Source organism: Orcinus orca, chromosome 1 (assembly GCF_937001465.1).
Source record: "Orcinus orca chromosome 1, mOrcOrc1.1, whole genome shotgun sequence".
Classification (NCBI taxonomy): domain Eukaryota; kingdom Metazoa; phylum Chordata; class Mammalia; order Artiodactyla; family Delphinidae; genus Orcinus; species Orcinus orca.
The window spans coordinates 105,778,854-105,795,177 of record NC_064559.1 but is presented as its reverse complement, the minus strand read 5'-3'; the positions used below and the strand labels follow the sequence as shown (position 1 = coordinate 105,795,177).

General features: G+C 47.3%; 1 protein-coding gene across 1 annotated transcript; it reads right to left on the bottom strand.

Annotated features, from left to right (window-relative positions):
- Window positions 1-10,838: 10,838 nt before the first annotated feature.
- On the bottom strand, window positions 10,839-15,024 carry GJA5 (gap junction protein alpha 5). Its single transcript, XM_033416603.2, has one exon. It carries the CDS (start codon window positions 15,022-15,024, stop codon window positions 13,948-13,950), a length of 1,077 nt encoding a protein of 358 aa, XP_033272494.1. The 3' UTR covers window positions 10,839-13,947.
- Between the last annotated feature and the right edge of the window lie 1,300 nt (window positions 15,025-16,324).

The window sequence follows — 16,324 nt, the reverse complement described above, 5'->3', positions numbered from 1 at the left end:
GCTGCTCAGTTCGGCCAGTTCTATACATGAGCTTACAGGACATTGTATTTAAAGAGTTTCACACTACAAATGGGCTTTCAATGCATTGACCTAGACCTGACCAACCTCGTTTTGATGTAAAAAGGAAGTATAGGGTTGGAAAGACCTGCTCTTTCCATTTGCTTCTTGGTCAGGCGCCTACAGGGGCACGGGGGCAGGGGCTTAAGCATGAGGGAGTGGGAGACCCTGTCCAAGGGCCTTGGAATTTCCACTCAGTCTGTTTCTGGGGACAGCAGTTGTTCAGTACAACTTATTTTGAGAAACTCTATAATCCTTGTGTCAGAAGGTGATGGCTTCGGGAATCTATATTGGGCAGGAGGTGGTGAAGCAATGGGGGGAGAGCCGTGGCGGGGCCGTGGTATGTGGTGGTGTTAGAGGTGGAGGGTGGGATGAAAGTCTTGGGCAGGAAAGCAAACTTCACTGCCGCCGCCAGGTGCCCCGCCTCCCCGCACAAAGCCCTATGAGGTACTTGTTTTCAGGAGTCAAACTCTACTTCCCCGAAGCACCTGTTCCTGACAATGTCTGTTTCAGCGTTTATTTTTAGTCAATTTTAACTGCACCCAGCCCTGCTCCACCCTCTGCAAAGTTCTAAAGAGGCACCAGACATCAGGCCCCAGAGTTTAATCTTATCAGAGGGGAACATCTAGAACTGCCATATTCCCTTCTCTCCCACATCTCTACAAGGAAACCTGCCTTTTCCTTGCTTGGCCAAGAGGAAGTGAGGCTCCTTGTACTGAGGGGTGGTGGCAGCTTGCAACGCTCTCTCTCCGTACTGATTGCCAATGGTGGAGCTGCCCCAACTGGACTGAACCTAGTAGGCAAGCCTTGCTTGACCTCATTTCCCCCCATTGTGTGTCCTCTGCTCTTCCTAGACCTAGGCCCACACCATGTTCATTCACTCAACGAGGGCTGGGCATGGGCCAACCAGGCAGGTTTCCAAAGTGCCGTTTACAAGGGTTGCCAAAACATTACGGGGTGGTAAACCATCACTGAATGTAATGAAATGAAAGAAAATACGTTTATCAGAACATGTCTCCAGGAGAACACTAAATTTGTTTCATTCATTTACTAAATAAATGTTTAGTTGTGCCTATTCCATTCTTTCAATCAACAGATATTATTCAGCACCTCAAATAACATGCCAGATATTGGTCTAGGCACTGAGATGCAGTAATGAGCATGACAGACTAAGTCTTTGCCATGGTGAAACTTACATCTTAAAAGGGAGACAGACATACACCAGGATCTTAGGTCAAGTTTCTCACAAGCAGACACTGAGATGATTTCGGTTTAGTGATCTGTTAATGAAGTGGAAATTAAAGGTGATAAGGATAATAAAGAGATATGGGATGTTGTGCAGGGATGGGAAAATCCAGCTGGGCCTCAAACAATGGGAGTTAAGATGGAAATATATTTGTGAAACAAGGTTTCATTCAGATTTCAGTTACATAGAGTGATGTAGTCTATTCAAAAGATCAAGTTATTACCTCTGTACTCAAGTTTATTGCTTCAGAGTACCTCAGGGTAGCCGCCAATGAGTTGAGAGAAGCATGAGGATGAAGAAACAAAGAAATAAGGCAGCATTGAGACCTATGTCTAGGAGAGACTTCTGGGTACGGCTACTGGCACATAAAATTGACTGGAAGCAAATAGATTACAAGACTACTGTTTTTAAGAGAATTGCATTGTCAGAGAAATCATGATCCTGACCACCTAAACACAAAAGCAAAAATATAACAAAAAGCAAAAACCACCTTGTAATATAAAATAGGTCTTAGGCTCCCAAATTTGTACTAGCTGAAAGCAAGCTGTGAGTGCTGTGTAGTCCCAAGGATGGCCAGCCCAGCAATACTCACTGCTGATGAGACCACGGAGGAAAATGGACATGGACAAACCCTCCAAAGGTGAAGTCAGTTACCAGGAAGAACAATGGACAAGGAAATTCCTCCAGAGATCAGAATTAAGGTCTAAGCAAGGAATCTCACCCGCACACTGGAGCAGACAGCCCTTACTGTGTCTACCCAGCAAGATTTCATCATTGGTATGAACAAGTGATTACCATGTGGCTCCTATTCCTCTGTTTTCTGAAAGGGAATTTTGTTGCATTTGTCCTGTTTCTGCCTCCACATTGTATTTTGAGTGGTGGTTAGTGGAGGGAAGATACTTGTCTTTGAGTTCTGAACCACAAGGAGGTATATCCAGACTTGCAAGAGAGAACTGTACCTCACCCAGACATCCTGGACTTTGAGCTGGATAAGGTGACTAGATGGGATTTTGAGTGTGTGTGTGTGTGTGTGTGTGTGTGTGTGTGTGTGTACACGCACTAAGTGTGTAACTATGGGAAGAAAGATATGAGCTGATATTTGATGACCAGTCTACCTGCCTTCAGACTGATAACATTAGACCTAGATGGCTAGCTGTCCACCCAGTATTCATATAGTATGGAATTGACACTGGGGTAGACTACATTTCCCAGCATCCCTTGTATCCATGTACCTAGCTATCACCAATGGAATATGAGTAGTAATGATGTCATTTCCAGGCTGAGACTTTTAAGAGCTGACGGCGGAAATCCATATTTTCTTCTCCTGTCTGCCACGTGAACGTTAAGAACTCTGAGTTTCTAGGGAAGAGTGGAGCCACAAGCTAGCTCCTAAACACTACATGAAGGAATTCTGCAACCCACCAAGAAGAAACATGTACATTGGACAATTACATGATCAAGAAAGAGATATTTATTTGTGTTAAACCACTATTTTTTTTGGTTACAGAAACTAGCATTACCATAATGCTAGAAACAACTTCATGTAAAATTCCACAACACTGAATCAAGCATTCATTAAGCCTACAAGTGATATTCCTGACAGAAGCATGGTGGGCAGAGATGGAAAAAGCATAAATATCTATTCCAATGAGAAGCAAATTTCTGCCCCCTTCATGATAAAAGGATTTAATGTAGTCAGCCTTCCAGGCAAGTGGTAGACAGGCACCTCTAGGTCGTGGTACCATATTGAGGGTTCAAGGTTAGTCAGTGCTTCTGGGAAGTTGGATACTCAGCAGTGACGGTGGCCAGGTCAGCCTAGATGAAGCCTATTGCATGTTGTAGACTTTCTATAAGCTTAACCCTGCCACCATGCTGAGGTTCATAACCTCACTGAGCAAATACTGAGGTGACTGGGAAAGAGGCTGACTAACGTTCATAGGGCAGGATATCTTGTACACTGTTTGAGAGCCTCCTGCACTATGGACACCTTTGGGAGAACATTCTCAAGGAACAAACCTATTTTCACATCCTGGGCTCATTATGACTGGTCCATTCATATACCTCTTTCCCAGGACTCTTTGTCATACATCCTTTGGTCTTATCCCTTCAAATTCCCTATTTTTCCAAATCATCAGTCATTAGAATTGGCTTCGATCCAGATGTCAGGTCATTTCCCCTTCTAGACAAGGTGCACCATGAAAGGAACCAGTCAAAGCTCTGCACAGTGGAAGGATTTCTCTCCTACAGTCCTTTAGGGCCAACCCTTAAATAGAGCTGTAAGCAGAATATTATTTATGGTTTTGATGCAAGACCACCTGTAGAACTGAAGGACTAATCTTGTCTCTCCAACATACTTGCTGGCCAGAACTATTCCTGTTCTTTAAGCAACTCACCAGCCTGAGAAAGGGTGTGCAGGGAGATGGGTGTGATCTCAGGGCAGGCTGCTATCTATCTACATCTACAAATGCCATCCTGTCTGATCTGCTAAGATGGTAGGGGGAGAGAGAGCCCCATTAAAGCTGCATGTGTAGTGGGACAGAGCACCGGACTAGAGAGGAGATGATTGTTACCGGTTCTGTCCCTAACTAGCTCTGAGGCTAGTCAAAAATCACTCTGTTATCTCACCTTTTAAAATGGGAATAATGGGGCTTCCCTGGTGGCTCAGTTGTTGAGAGTCCGCCTGCCAATGCAGGGAACATGGGGTCGTGCCCCGGTCCGGGAGGATCCCACATGCCGCGGAGCGGCTGGGCCTGTGAGCCATGGCCACTGAGCCTGCGCGTCCGGAGCCTGTGCTCTGCAATGGGAGAGCCCACAACAGTAAGAGGCCCGCATATTGCAAAAAAAAAAGGGAATAATGATAACAGTGTTTTATTATGGCAGATTGTTTTCTTTTTCATTTATGCAGCAGGTGCTTCAGAGAGAGCCTGGCCTGTGAAGGGATCTGGGTTCTGGTCCCAGTTCTGCCACTAACTCACTGGGTGACTTTGGGCAACTCATACAAGATGGAAACTACATGAAAAAGACTTTAACTAAAAGAAAACTAAGTTTCTAACGGATCCATCTGAAGACAGGCTGGGCCGTCTTAGAAAATGGCATAATGATAACTTACATTTATTAAGTAATCATTTGATACTAGGTATTATTTGCTTAATTTATTCTTCACAGCAATCCTATGAGTTAAATACTATTAAACTATTTCATAGAGCTCAAAGAGGTCATGTAAGTAGAAATCCGGGCTCTGAGCCTGGGTCTGGGAAGCCAGGCCAATTAAACCTAACCATTCGCAGACTTTGCCAATGGAAGTGCCCAGGAGAAGCTGGACGACCGCTGGCAGGCAGTGGAGAGAAGGTCACAGCAGCAATCAGGAGGTTGGGCTGAATGGCAGCTCAGCACTGAGGTTCTAGAACCCTTGATTCTCCAGGGTTCAGTTTCCTGGAAAATAAGAGTTAAGTTTGATTGCTAGAGGCCTCTCCCTATTTAAAAATCCTATGATTCTTATGCTAGGGACAGTGAGCAACAGAAAAGAAATGTCAGATGTACTCTGACGTCCTGGGGTTTAGTCGGGAAGACGAGTCATATGCACATGAATCCATCTGCTCCTGACCCAGTGCTCTGCTGGGTGGGAAGGGAAAGTCAGCAGGTTGGACAGAAGGTGTTGGAAGGAGTGAGCAGGGGACTTGGAATGGCAGGGTCTAAGTGGGTGCCAGGAAAAGGAAGCAGAAAGAGTGTGTGTTTGAAAAGCCAGAGGTGTTTTCCTTTGAAAGCTTAGCTGCCACCTGAGCAGCTCTCTCCATGCCCTGACAGCCCCCAGCCCCAACTATCAGAGGGCGCCTTTCACTCTCTACCAGCTGAAGTGCCCTGACGGTCCAAACTCAACACCTCCATGCTCATGGTCTCCTGCCTGAGCCTGACACAGGAGGCCCAGAGAAAGGCCAGCATCGCTTTGGCTGCCTGCCTCTCCCAGAAAGCCCTTTGGGTTAAAGGCTGCTATAAATGTTAAGATAGAGGCCCCGTTGTGTGTGTGCGCGCGTGCATGCACGCACGTGTGTGTATGTGTATGTGTGTAGTAATTTTTTATTTTCCCCAAATCTTGAGACCATTTAAGGGATGGGGAAGAAGAGAGACAAGTTAGTGGCAATGAAGTCCTTGGTTAACTGAGGAGGGGAGAATAATTTCTTTCTACACTTTTAACTTCCTTTCCCACTGAAAATCCGAACAAAACTGGGGCGCTGTCATGGTGTGTCAGTGGTGGGCGGGAGGGGGGATGTCCTGGAAAGAGGGACGCAGGGGCACGATAGCCGCAACCAGCTTGCATATTTCCCAGGCAGAAGCTCCAGATCCACGGGGAGGGGAGCTCTTTGGATAAACCACTGTATAATCACACAGTGTCTGTTGGAGCGCAGTCACGTCACACTTTGACGCAGTGGAAGTTTCCGTCGGTGCCATTTCACCATGCGCTAGCAGTACAAAGAGAAGGACATGCCCTTTTGGAAACTAGTTTGTAGATTAAGTGAGGCGGCTGAAGACTATGTGGAATTCAGGGAAATAAAAGAGAACAAGTGCAGTTCAACTTGGCAGATGTTTTCTAGCATCTTCTGCCTGCCCAACATTGTCCTAAATGCTGTGAGGTTCAGAGTCTTGGAGGTGAAGATCTATCCAGGTGGACAAGACTAACACACAAGAAACTATGAGAATCCCTATAAATGCTGGACTTCAGAATTCTATCAAATGTCAGGATTTGTGACCTACATACGAATACTTGTTCTAGGAGTGCAGTATCGCTACCAACCTTGATGCTCCAGGCTTGGTCTGAATGTTCTACAATTCTGAGTAGAGTGAAAACCACTAGATTTCAAAATGGAATCATTGGTTCAGTCTGGATTCCCCAGGGAGCAGAGCCTGAGGCAGAACTGTTGTGTTTACACTTCATCATGGTGTACAGTTTGGGAGCAAGGAGAGAGAGGCAGGGAAGGAGGCGGAGCCCATAGGAAGATGTGTTATTGAACCGGGCACTGCTAAGTGGGGTGCTCAATCCAAAGGGCTACACCCTGGAGAAGCCCTAATAACCAGGCCTTGGAACCACCAGGGTAGTGGTAGCAGGGGTAGAGGAAGGGCTTCTGTTTCCCCCTGTTCAGAGGTTTGCCCTGTGTTGCACTGATTATCCCCTACTTCTGGGTGTCCATGTGCCGGCATAGGTGCTGAGCACCTACTACTGTGTCAGTAGGTGCACCCTGGAGGGAGGTCAGATGCTCCTGTGTGCAGCTGGTCCACACCCACGGGCAGCTGGAATAAGAGGCAGGTAAGACTGAGAGGATCTGAAGTGATACATAAAAGTGGTCTAATATACCCATTACCCTCTCCTGGAGTGAATTTTGTTTAATAAATGAATAAATGTTCACAGAGACCTGAAACCTCTTAGTTATCTCTGGCTTCCTTCTCCTACCACCATCCCCACCCCATTCCTCACCAGTCACCAAGTCCCAATGGTTGGGGCTCTGTCTGTATCCCCTCACTTCATCCCCAGATTAAAGGGAGCCTCGTGTATAATCAGCCTCCAGGGTCTTCCCTCCGCAGCGTCTTGCTGCCATAGGCGACCTCAGGAACCGATCACCCCACTCCCCAGATGCCCGAAGAAACTCAATAGCTCCTTACCACCTACAAGGTGAAAGGCACACTTTCAAGAATCCTCCCACCTCTTGCCCTCATCTCCCCCAGTGTTCCCCTCTCAGCTCCTCCCAGCTCCTGGAACATACCACGCTATTTCTTCTCACTAGAAAGTCTTCTTTCTCTATGTAATATTGGGCTGGCCAAAATGTTCATTCGGGTTTTTCCATACGCTGCTACAGAAAAACCCGAACGAAATTTTTGGCCAGCCCAATAAAACCTTATTCATTTCTCACAGCCCAGTTCAAGTAGCACCTACTCTGTGAAGCTTTCCCCGAGCTTTCCCTCTCCCGAGGTCCCCTCCCTGCTCTGAGAACCGCACTGCTGCTTTTCTCGTGCTTACCATACTGAGCTTGTCCCCTGGGCTTTGGCATCATTCTCCTCTCCTACTAGGTCTGAGCATCTGAGGGCAGGCTTCTCTCCCGCTGATATCCTTCTAAACCACCCAAACAGTGCACTTTCCACGGCCCTGACCTGACGTGGAGCGGACACTCTCCACACCCACCACGCTGAGGATGTGCAGGAGCTCATGGGTGCGCACGGTGCCTTCCACCCTCCCTCTGATGCTCAGCTATTTCCGGAGGCAGACCATCCACTGTCACACGATCGGTAGCCCAGACCCTGGGGTGGGTGCCTCCTGCTTAATCTTATTCCATTTAAGGGTGGCAGTCAGAGCCCAAAGAAAGAAAAATGTTCCCAGGCATGAGAACTGCGGAAACGAAGAGAGGCAGCTCCTGGCAGCCGCCCCAGGGGAGCACCAAATTTAGACCAAAGGTTGAATATAAATATAATTAAAATTTTTTAATTACAAAAATAGCATGATAATATGAAAATAGTTTAGAAAATAAGGAGAATTAAAGCACCCCACAGATCCACCATACTGGCAAAACTGCTTTCATTTTTGTTTGTTCCTTTCAGGTCTTTGTTCTTATAAATACCTATTTTACTCATTGTAATCATGGTGTACATACAATTTTGTATCTCGCCTTTTTACTCAAGAATATATGATAAGCACTTAAGTGAAGCACACTGTAGACTGAGAGATGAGTGTTTGGAACCCAGCTCTACTGCCTACTAGCTGTGCAGGTTACTGACTCTTTTTCCTTATCTGTAAAGTGGGGTCAGCTGACCTTGTAGGATTATTGTAAGGATGAAATGGTAATTCATGAAATCTCAGCACAGAAACTAGAAAAGAGTTAGCACTTAACGACTACAAGCGTGCTTCATAATTATTATCAAAATATGAGGGTTTTTAAAATGGACTTTTCCCTAGCAAGTCATGCCCCACACATTTTTTTACATTGTTTTTCGAATGCATAATTTTACCTCAAAATTTGTAAGCTTAAACCCCTCCAATTTATATTCCCGCTTATTTGAAGAAGAGTCCCAGGAAGGCATAAAGCAATTCCACCCTGCCCTGAACGTCCCGTGTTGGAACAGCAGCTGTCACCTAAGGGGATTTAGCAGTGGCCAGGCTGCAGTGCCCAGGGCGACGCGCTCTCCTGAATGGGTTCACACACAGCTCTCAGTTGCTCTCTGAGGAAGCCCTTGTTAGCAAGTCCGGTGCCCTTTCACACAAGGGTCTTGAATGGGGGTAATGGAAAAGGTTGAAGGGACAGAGGGGACTTAAACCTTGTGTCCAAGCCATGACTTCCCCAGGGCTGTGCTGGCCTTATGTGTAGGTGAAGGAGGTAGATGCCAGCTTGGGGTGATTTCAGAGCAATATTAGGTTCCAGGCCAAAAATCATCTCCCTGCCCACCACCATGCTTGCTGAGGTGCCTGGAAGTCTCACGATTGGTCCTTCCTGTGGTTTAAGGTTTTGAAGGCATCTATTAAATCGTATATATTACTGGCAATGACTTTATCAGCACCTTACTGAGGCTGACAATGGGCACCCACCTTGTACTCTGTCCAAGACTCTGTCCTGGTGGTCCGCCTAGTAATCCAGCCCCTAGGATGAAGCTCTGCTTTGCCCATGTCAACTGCCTCCTCTGAGTCTGGAGGTTTAGCTCCAAATCCAGATCCAGTGGAGAGATGTCCCCAGCGGGGCCTGCCCGACCAGCGTCTTGCACGGCTGCCGTAGCCTGGCTTCCCTGCGGATGTGCTCCCCCTCCCTCCTCACTTCCCCCTCTCTGTGCACTTGATGTTTTGCTGTTTTGACTCCTCTGATGCCAAGGCTCCTCTGGACCACGCCTTGCCGGCTCCTTCCGAGCCCTTTGGACACAGTCTTCTGCCTACCAGCCTGGACTCTAGGAAACAGGCCTAGTTTAGAAGGCCCCAAGTATGTTACAGGAATTGATACTGATGGAAATAATAGTTGCAACATCATATAGGGCTTTCTAGAATGTTAACATATGATATTTAGTTGTTTTAATTAAGACCTTTTATATGTTCCTTTTGCTTCTCTGAGCAAAAAGACTTCTCTGTCCCTTGAGGCTTGGTGTGTTTCGCAACAGCCCAACAGTGTTGTTTTAGGTGCTATCTAGGTGCTGCTTGAATTATGTCTTTCAAAAATGTTGGACCAGATTGAGGTCAGGGACAGCTGGATTCTGCAGTTTCCTGGAAGGAATTTGGGTTCCCCTACCTGGGTTCTTCTCCTACTCATCAGTAGCTGGCTTCTTCTCAGCCGTCAGATTTCAGCCTCAAATTACCTCCTCAGAAAGGTCTTTCCGCCCATCATATCTGAAGAAGGTCTCTCCCTCCACCTTTGTTAGCTACCCTGCCCCCCAGTCTGTTTCTTTCTAGGCACTTATCACAATTTGTAATTATTTTGTTCATTTGTGTGAGGGAGTCTTCCCCACTAGGCTATAAGCTCCAAAAGGAGGGAACTGTACCTGTTTTATAAAATTGTATTCCTAAAGCCCAACAGAGTGCCACTTCAAAGTAGGTGCTCAATAAATATTTGTTGAATGCAAGTTTTTCTCTTTTCCAATTGAAATGACAATAAAAAACTATAGACCATACCCATCTCTGCTGACCATCAGGTGACCAATGGGGATAAACTGTCGATCGTGTTCTATTTACGTAGCTGTCATTTGTAAATTTGTTTGTCCAATACATGGACAGTAAGGGCCAAATCATGGACTTAAATGCAGGCGCTTCCAGGATCTACCGGGGACTGGGAAGTGGGCAGCTTATCTTTGGCTCCCCTCTTTAGTCTTGCTGTTTTCTTCATTTCTACATCATGAAAGCAATCCTTCAAGACACCTGCCAAGTACCTGGTGCCCTTGTTCTTTCGTTTTTCCCTCTGCTATCAAAATCTGCTATTAAGAAGAAATCTGAAAACTCATTCATAATATGATTCTTCATAGTAGTGTTATTAGCATTAACCACTTAAACACTTCAGCCATAGGAATGAAACACTAGTGGTAGAAATTCTGGTCTTATCTGGCACTGGAGGAAGGAAATTAAGGAAAGGGGCCTGTAGGAGCCTACAACCCAAAGTGTGTTCATTAGATTAGTACTCAGCTTACCTCTTTAGTGGTGAACATTTAGAGAGGGAAAGGAAATAAAATAAGAGTAGATACATGAGGTTGAAATCTTACTCACTATAAAATAAGTCCCTTGGCTTTTGCAGTCTCGGTGTTACACAAACTGTCAAATGTTAATAGCTATGTTTATAAAACCAAGAGATTCTCTACTTCTTTTCTAGGAAGAAAAATGGATCCCAGGTGCTTTTTCCAGTTAGACTGCTCAGGCACATTTGGGCTGAGCACCTTACCCTCGGATAGACGCCAGATGTTAGGAACACCCTTGAATCTCAACACTGGTGTCACAAGATGTGTTCTATGACCTCTTTGCTAGCCCTCTTTACAAGAGCTTTCTTTTTTTAAAAAATATGTTTTTATTTATTGGCTGCATTGGGTCTTCATTGCGGTGTGTGGGCTTCTCTCTACTTGTGGCACGCGGGCTCGGTAGTTGCGGCACGTGGGCTTAGTTGCCCCGCAGCAAGTGGGATCTTAGTTCCCTGACCAGAGATCAAACTGGAGTCCCCTGCATTGCAAAATGGATTCTTAATCACTGGACCACCAGGGAAGTCCCCGTAAGAGCTTTCCTGCCCTGATAGACAAGACCACTTGGTAGCTAAGATAATACTTCCATTTGTTTTCTTCCCAGCCTTTGTTTCTTCCTCTAGGAAATGGCACCCATTTGCTGGTGAAGGACTGAGTGGTCCCTGGACCCTTTGTTTGGAGCAAGAATCATTTTTGCTCTTCCAAAGAGATGAGATTTCACCCAAAGAAGCCAGTGAGAAGCTGCCCACTGTCAGAGAAACTTCCTGGAACTCAGCTTCCATGTCTGTAAAATGGGGATACCCAGACCTATTTCATAGTGTCATCCTTGAGGTCTCACTTCTCTAAAACCTTAGCCACTCTTTAAGGCTCAGGTCAGGTCTGTCCTCTTCTATGTAGTATTTTCCTATGTATCACTTCCTGGAGCCTTATAGTTCCTAGAATTGATAATCAATGAATTCCTATTTCATTCTATTCTAATTGTTTCCTCTATGTGGTTTAGTTGATCATCTTAGGTAGACTGTGAGCTCCATAAAGGCAAGTTCTGTAACCATCCCTCAGCATCCCAGGTTTTCAAATACTATGTATTCAACATAGCAACAAAAATAATGAAGATAATAACAATAATAACCATTTAATGACAGACTACTATTTCCCAGGCGCTCTGCTGTACTCTTTATAAATAGTATCTCATTTAACAACCTATGAGGTAGATATTACTAGGTTCAGTTTACAGATGAGAAAACCAAGCTTCAGAGATTAAGGAGCTTGCTGGAGTCCAGCTGCAAATCAGCAGCTGGGATTTTCACGCTGGCATGTGTGATTCCAAAGCTCTTCGCAATACTGATCGACTGGTGACTGGCTCCAAGTGCTCCCCTCCCCCACCAAGTCTGCCATCCTTCTCTTGTAGTCACAGCATGAAAGGGACACAAAGGAGAGATAAATGTAGGGCCAGACTTTATTAGGACAAACGACACATATTATTTCCTTTTTCCTTCCTGAGAGCCCCATCATCAGGACTGATCTCACAGAATTTCTAATCCAAGAACACTCATTTCACAAAACAAACACACTTCAGAGATGGAAGGAAAGAGAGTCTTTTTTGCTTTGTTTTGGAGAGAGAGTCTTAATGCCAGTGCCAGAGAATAGATTAAAAGGTGTCCCCTCCAGGAACCTGGGATGACCAGTCATTCTTCCCTAAATGGCATCCCAGTCAGTTTCCTCCACCCCTCTACCCTCATCCTTCTCCCCACCCACCAATAACAACCAAGTATCAGCAGAGGGGCCCAGAGATGGGCAGGTGGGGCAGAGGCTAAAGCCTCCTTCTGAGGCTTCAGCCTCCTCTGTCCCAACCTCTCATGCTTATCTCTTTAGGTTAATGACACTGAAAACAGTGAGACTCAGCCCCTCTGCCGGGCATCTGGAAGAAAGGGCAGGAAGACACAAGTGTCTCTAAGGCATGCTTTCCTTACTTCAGGACTCCCCTGCCTTTCACCCAGCTTATCAGCCTATACATACACACACAAACACACACATGCATCTTAAAAAGTAACTGTCTCCCTATAAGTTTCGGCAGCCACTTCTGAGCATCCTTTACCTTCATCCAACATGGCAACCACGTATTACAGATGGACTGAAGAGAGAAACCTGGCCAGTCCCTGGGAAGGCAGGGCTTTTCTGTAGTCCCCACTGCTTTTCTGGCAGTCTCTTTAGGAGCACTGGGGAGACACAGGCATCTCTGTGCTCTTAAACAAGGGCCCTGCCAAGAGAGCTGGAGATTCCCTTTCTGCTTTCATGCCCCTGCTAAATCCTCCAGGGAAAGAGAGATATGGGGGCCTCCATAGTTGTCATCACACCTCCTCTTGGCACTCTAAGCTGGCAGTCAGCAAGGGAAGCAAACAGGAGGGAAAAATAGTTTTCCAGTATTTTCTCTCCTTTTTCATTTTTATCTTCACAGCAGAATTATTTTTTTTTTCCCAAGGGGAATCTGAGAAGCACAATGCCCTCTTTGTTTTAATAAGACCTGGGGAAATTCCACTGGCCTCCATGGCTGGTGATCTGGTCAGAACGTGAGAGAGGATGATGGCTTCTTGGGCATTCTGGTCAATAAGGTTTTTAGGGGAGCACTGGATGGACAGCCAAGGGAGGACTGGAAGGGATGGTTTCTACCATCAGGTTGAACTGTAAAAAAGCTGCAGGTTGATACGTGGTGGCAGGAATGCCGGTGGGGTCAGTGTGCACAGTGACTCCCTAGGAGAGCTTGTCACTCCCCTCCCCGGGCTCGCTGTACACCCTGGCAGAAGGAAAGGCTGCAACATCATCAGGGTGAGACATTTGCCAGAGGTACATACCAAGGCACTCGTGAAGTTGAGGCTGCTGGTCGAGTTCTAAGGGCCTCTTTTTAAGTAAGACTGGGTAGAGGGAGGGGCAGCCAAGGGCATCCCATGGCGACCTGACCACCACCCCAAGGTATGGTCCAAGGAGACAACAGATTCAAGAGCACATATAATGCAAGTTCCTTGATTCATGCTCATTGCTGGCCGGGAACTTTGGGCTCTTCCTTGCAGGAGGAAGGGTGATCGGGTCATCGACGCCAGAGGGGCTTAGAGAATCCATCTGGTGTGCGGCTGGTATGTAGAGAGTCATCCTATCCCCCGGCTGTCCCTCCCAGGTCAGATTTGCCATGGTCCCCGTCCCCTCCTCTATCCCATTCACTGAGTAATATGAAAGGCTTCACTGAGGATTCTGAGTGGAGGGTGAAGGAGCCTGGGTAGGTAGCCATGTCTCTTACTGCACCCACAAAGACCTGGTCATAGCTTCTGGAAAAAATGAGCAATGCCATTGAGATCCAGGGCCAAAACTGAGTAGAGCAGTGATGAGAATGAGAGAGATGGGGTCAGAAGGGACACACCTTCCCTCTCTGAGCCTCCTTTGTTCCCACCTGGTCCTGGTTCCGCCACACCGGTGGGTCACACTGATAGGTCATCTGACCTGGCCTTGCTGCTGGCCTTGCTGAGACGGCGCTTGTCACCCTGGTAGCCATGGGGGAGGCGGTGACCTGGGGAGCCTTCATTGGGTACCTCAGGCTTCTGGGCATAACGGATATGAATGAAACCCTCCCCAGGAATCTGCTCCTGGCCTCGCACCTGCTCAGTGGCCAGGTTATCTGTGTTCTGCTGTGAGGCCATCTTGTTACTGAATGGATTGAAGAATTTCCCCCCAGGGCCATTCTCCAGGCACTGATTGAAGTCAGGGGGTGGTGTGCAGCTCTTGACTATGCGGGCAGAGGGACCAGGAAGCTGGCACTCATCCATGCCCTGCTGTGACTTGACAAATCGCTGTCTGATCTTTTTCCAGCCCAGGTGGTAGAGTTCAACAAGGCTGAGGAAAAGGGACAGTCCGGCCACAGCCAGCATAAAGACAATGAAGACATTCTTCTCCGTGGGCCGGGACACATAACAGTTGACAGGATGGGGACAGGGACTCCTGCGGCAGACGTGCAGGGTGTCCAGGAAGATGCCATAGAGGAGGTACTGGCCCACGATGAAGGCCACCTCCACGGTGGTGCGGATCAGGATGCTGCAGACGTAAGTGTTGAGCAGACTGCCCCGGAGCGGAATCTTTCCATTCGCTTCTTCCCAGCAGGACAGCTCTGTCTTCTCGGCCACTGGGTACTCGTAAGAGGCAGCGCCCCGAACCTCTTTGGCCCTCTCGCCCTCCCGTAGCTTCCGCTTCTCCTGCATGCGCACCGTGTGCACGGCGTGGCCCAAGTACACTAGAGAGGGTGTGGAGACGAAGATGACCTGCAGCACCCAATAGCGAATGTGCGAGATGGGGAAGGCTTGGTCATAGCAGACGTTCTCGCAACCAGGCTGAATCGTATCACACTGGAAATCAGCCTGCTCGTCCCCCCAGGAGGACTCGGCAGCCGTGCCCAGCACCAGCATGCGGAATATGAAGAGGACGGTGAGCCAGACCTTACCGATCACCGTGGAATGCTTGTGTGCTTCCTCCAGGAACTCTCCCAGGAAGCTCCAGTCACCCATCTTGGCTCAGCAGAAGACAGACGCCAAGACTCCTGCAAATGGGACAGAGAGAAAAACAGAGGGATGCTTTCTGCAAACATCTGGAAGGTCCAGTCATGCTCTGTGATTCCACTGACCCATACCAATGCGTTCCTTAAGAGAGTGCAGCTTAGAAGTCAGATTCACCTAAAAAGCTCTCTTCCTCCTCCCCCACCCGCAGCAAAAATGAAAGAGAAGACAAAGCAGTCATGATAGAAAGATTAGAGCATGATTCCCACGCTTTAATGGATCTAGAAATCACCTGAGATGTGTGTTATAATGTGGATTCTGTGCTGTTATCTCCAGAGATTCTACTCCAGGAGGTCTGGGATGGCCCCCAGGAATCTGGATTTGCAGCAAGAAGCCTGGATTATTCTGATGCAGGCAGTGCAAGGACCTCACCCGAGAAACACTGGAGTAGTGGAAAGAGCACAGGACAGGAGCCTGCAAATGTGACTCTGGACATTTACCTCACTGAGTCTGTTTCCTTGCCTGTAAAATGGGAAGAGCTACACCAGAGGACTTGGAGGGGTAAATGAGATGAGGTATGTGATATACTGAAAATCGTAATTCACGTGTTCCATGTGTTTGAGCTGCTGTCAGGTGGAAAAAATATATATATATATTTCTGACTCCAGAGGCCAGAACTAGGTGGAAGAGAAAAAGGAGAGGGTGGGAGAGGCAAATTTGGCCCCTTAGGAAGCATTTTCTGTTTCTATTTCTATTTCACTAACGATCAGAGCCATCCAGCATGGGCCAACTCTATCGGGAGGTGGGAAACAAAAACATTCAAAGGTTTCACAGGTTCCCCCAGCTGGTTAGCAGCTGGCAGTGCTGATCTACACTTCACTGCAGTGCAGCCATTCCAGCTGTACAGCTCGGCTTGTCTTTCTGCAGACAGAAGTTTCCCACACACAGACCTGCTCACCCACACATCCAGAATAAACGCCCCAAACCTTTAAGTCCCACACAGAACCTTCCCTCATCAGGTCCTGGCATGCTTCTTCAGCCTCGTTTCCTGCCTATCCCCTTCAGTTGCCTTTGTCGTGTCCAGCATGCCAAGTCCTGGAAGGTTCCCAAATGCTCTCCGCTCAGCCACCTCCTACATGCTCCCTCACCTCTAGCTGAATCCTGTTTACCCTTCAAAACTTAACCCAGTCATTGCTTTCCCAGCCCTCCCTGCTTCCTCAAGCTGAGCATCTTCAGCTCTGTGGTGGCCCTGGGGACACTCAGTCCTCTCCTAGCACTTGCCATCTTGTTTTGTGATCCTCTGCCTGTCTGT

Excerpts from the sequence above, each read along its gene's own strand:
- GJA5 (XM_033416603.2), bottom strand. The coding sequence starts at position 15,024 with ATGGGTGACTGGAGCTTCCTGGGAGAGTTCCTGGAGGAAGCACACAAG.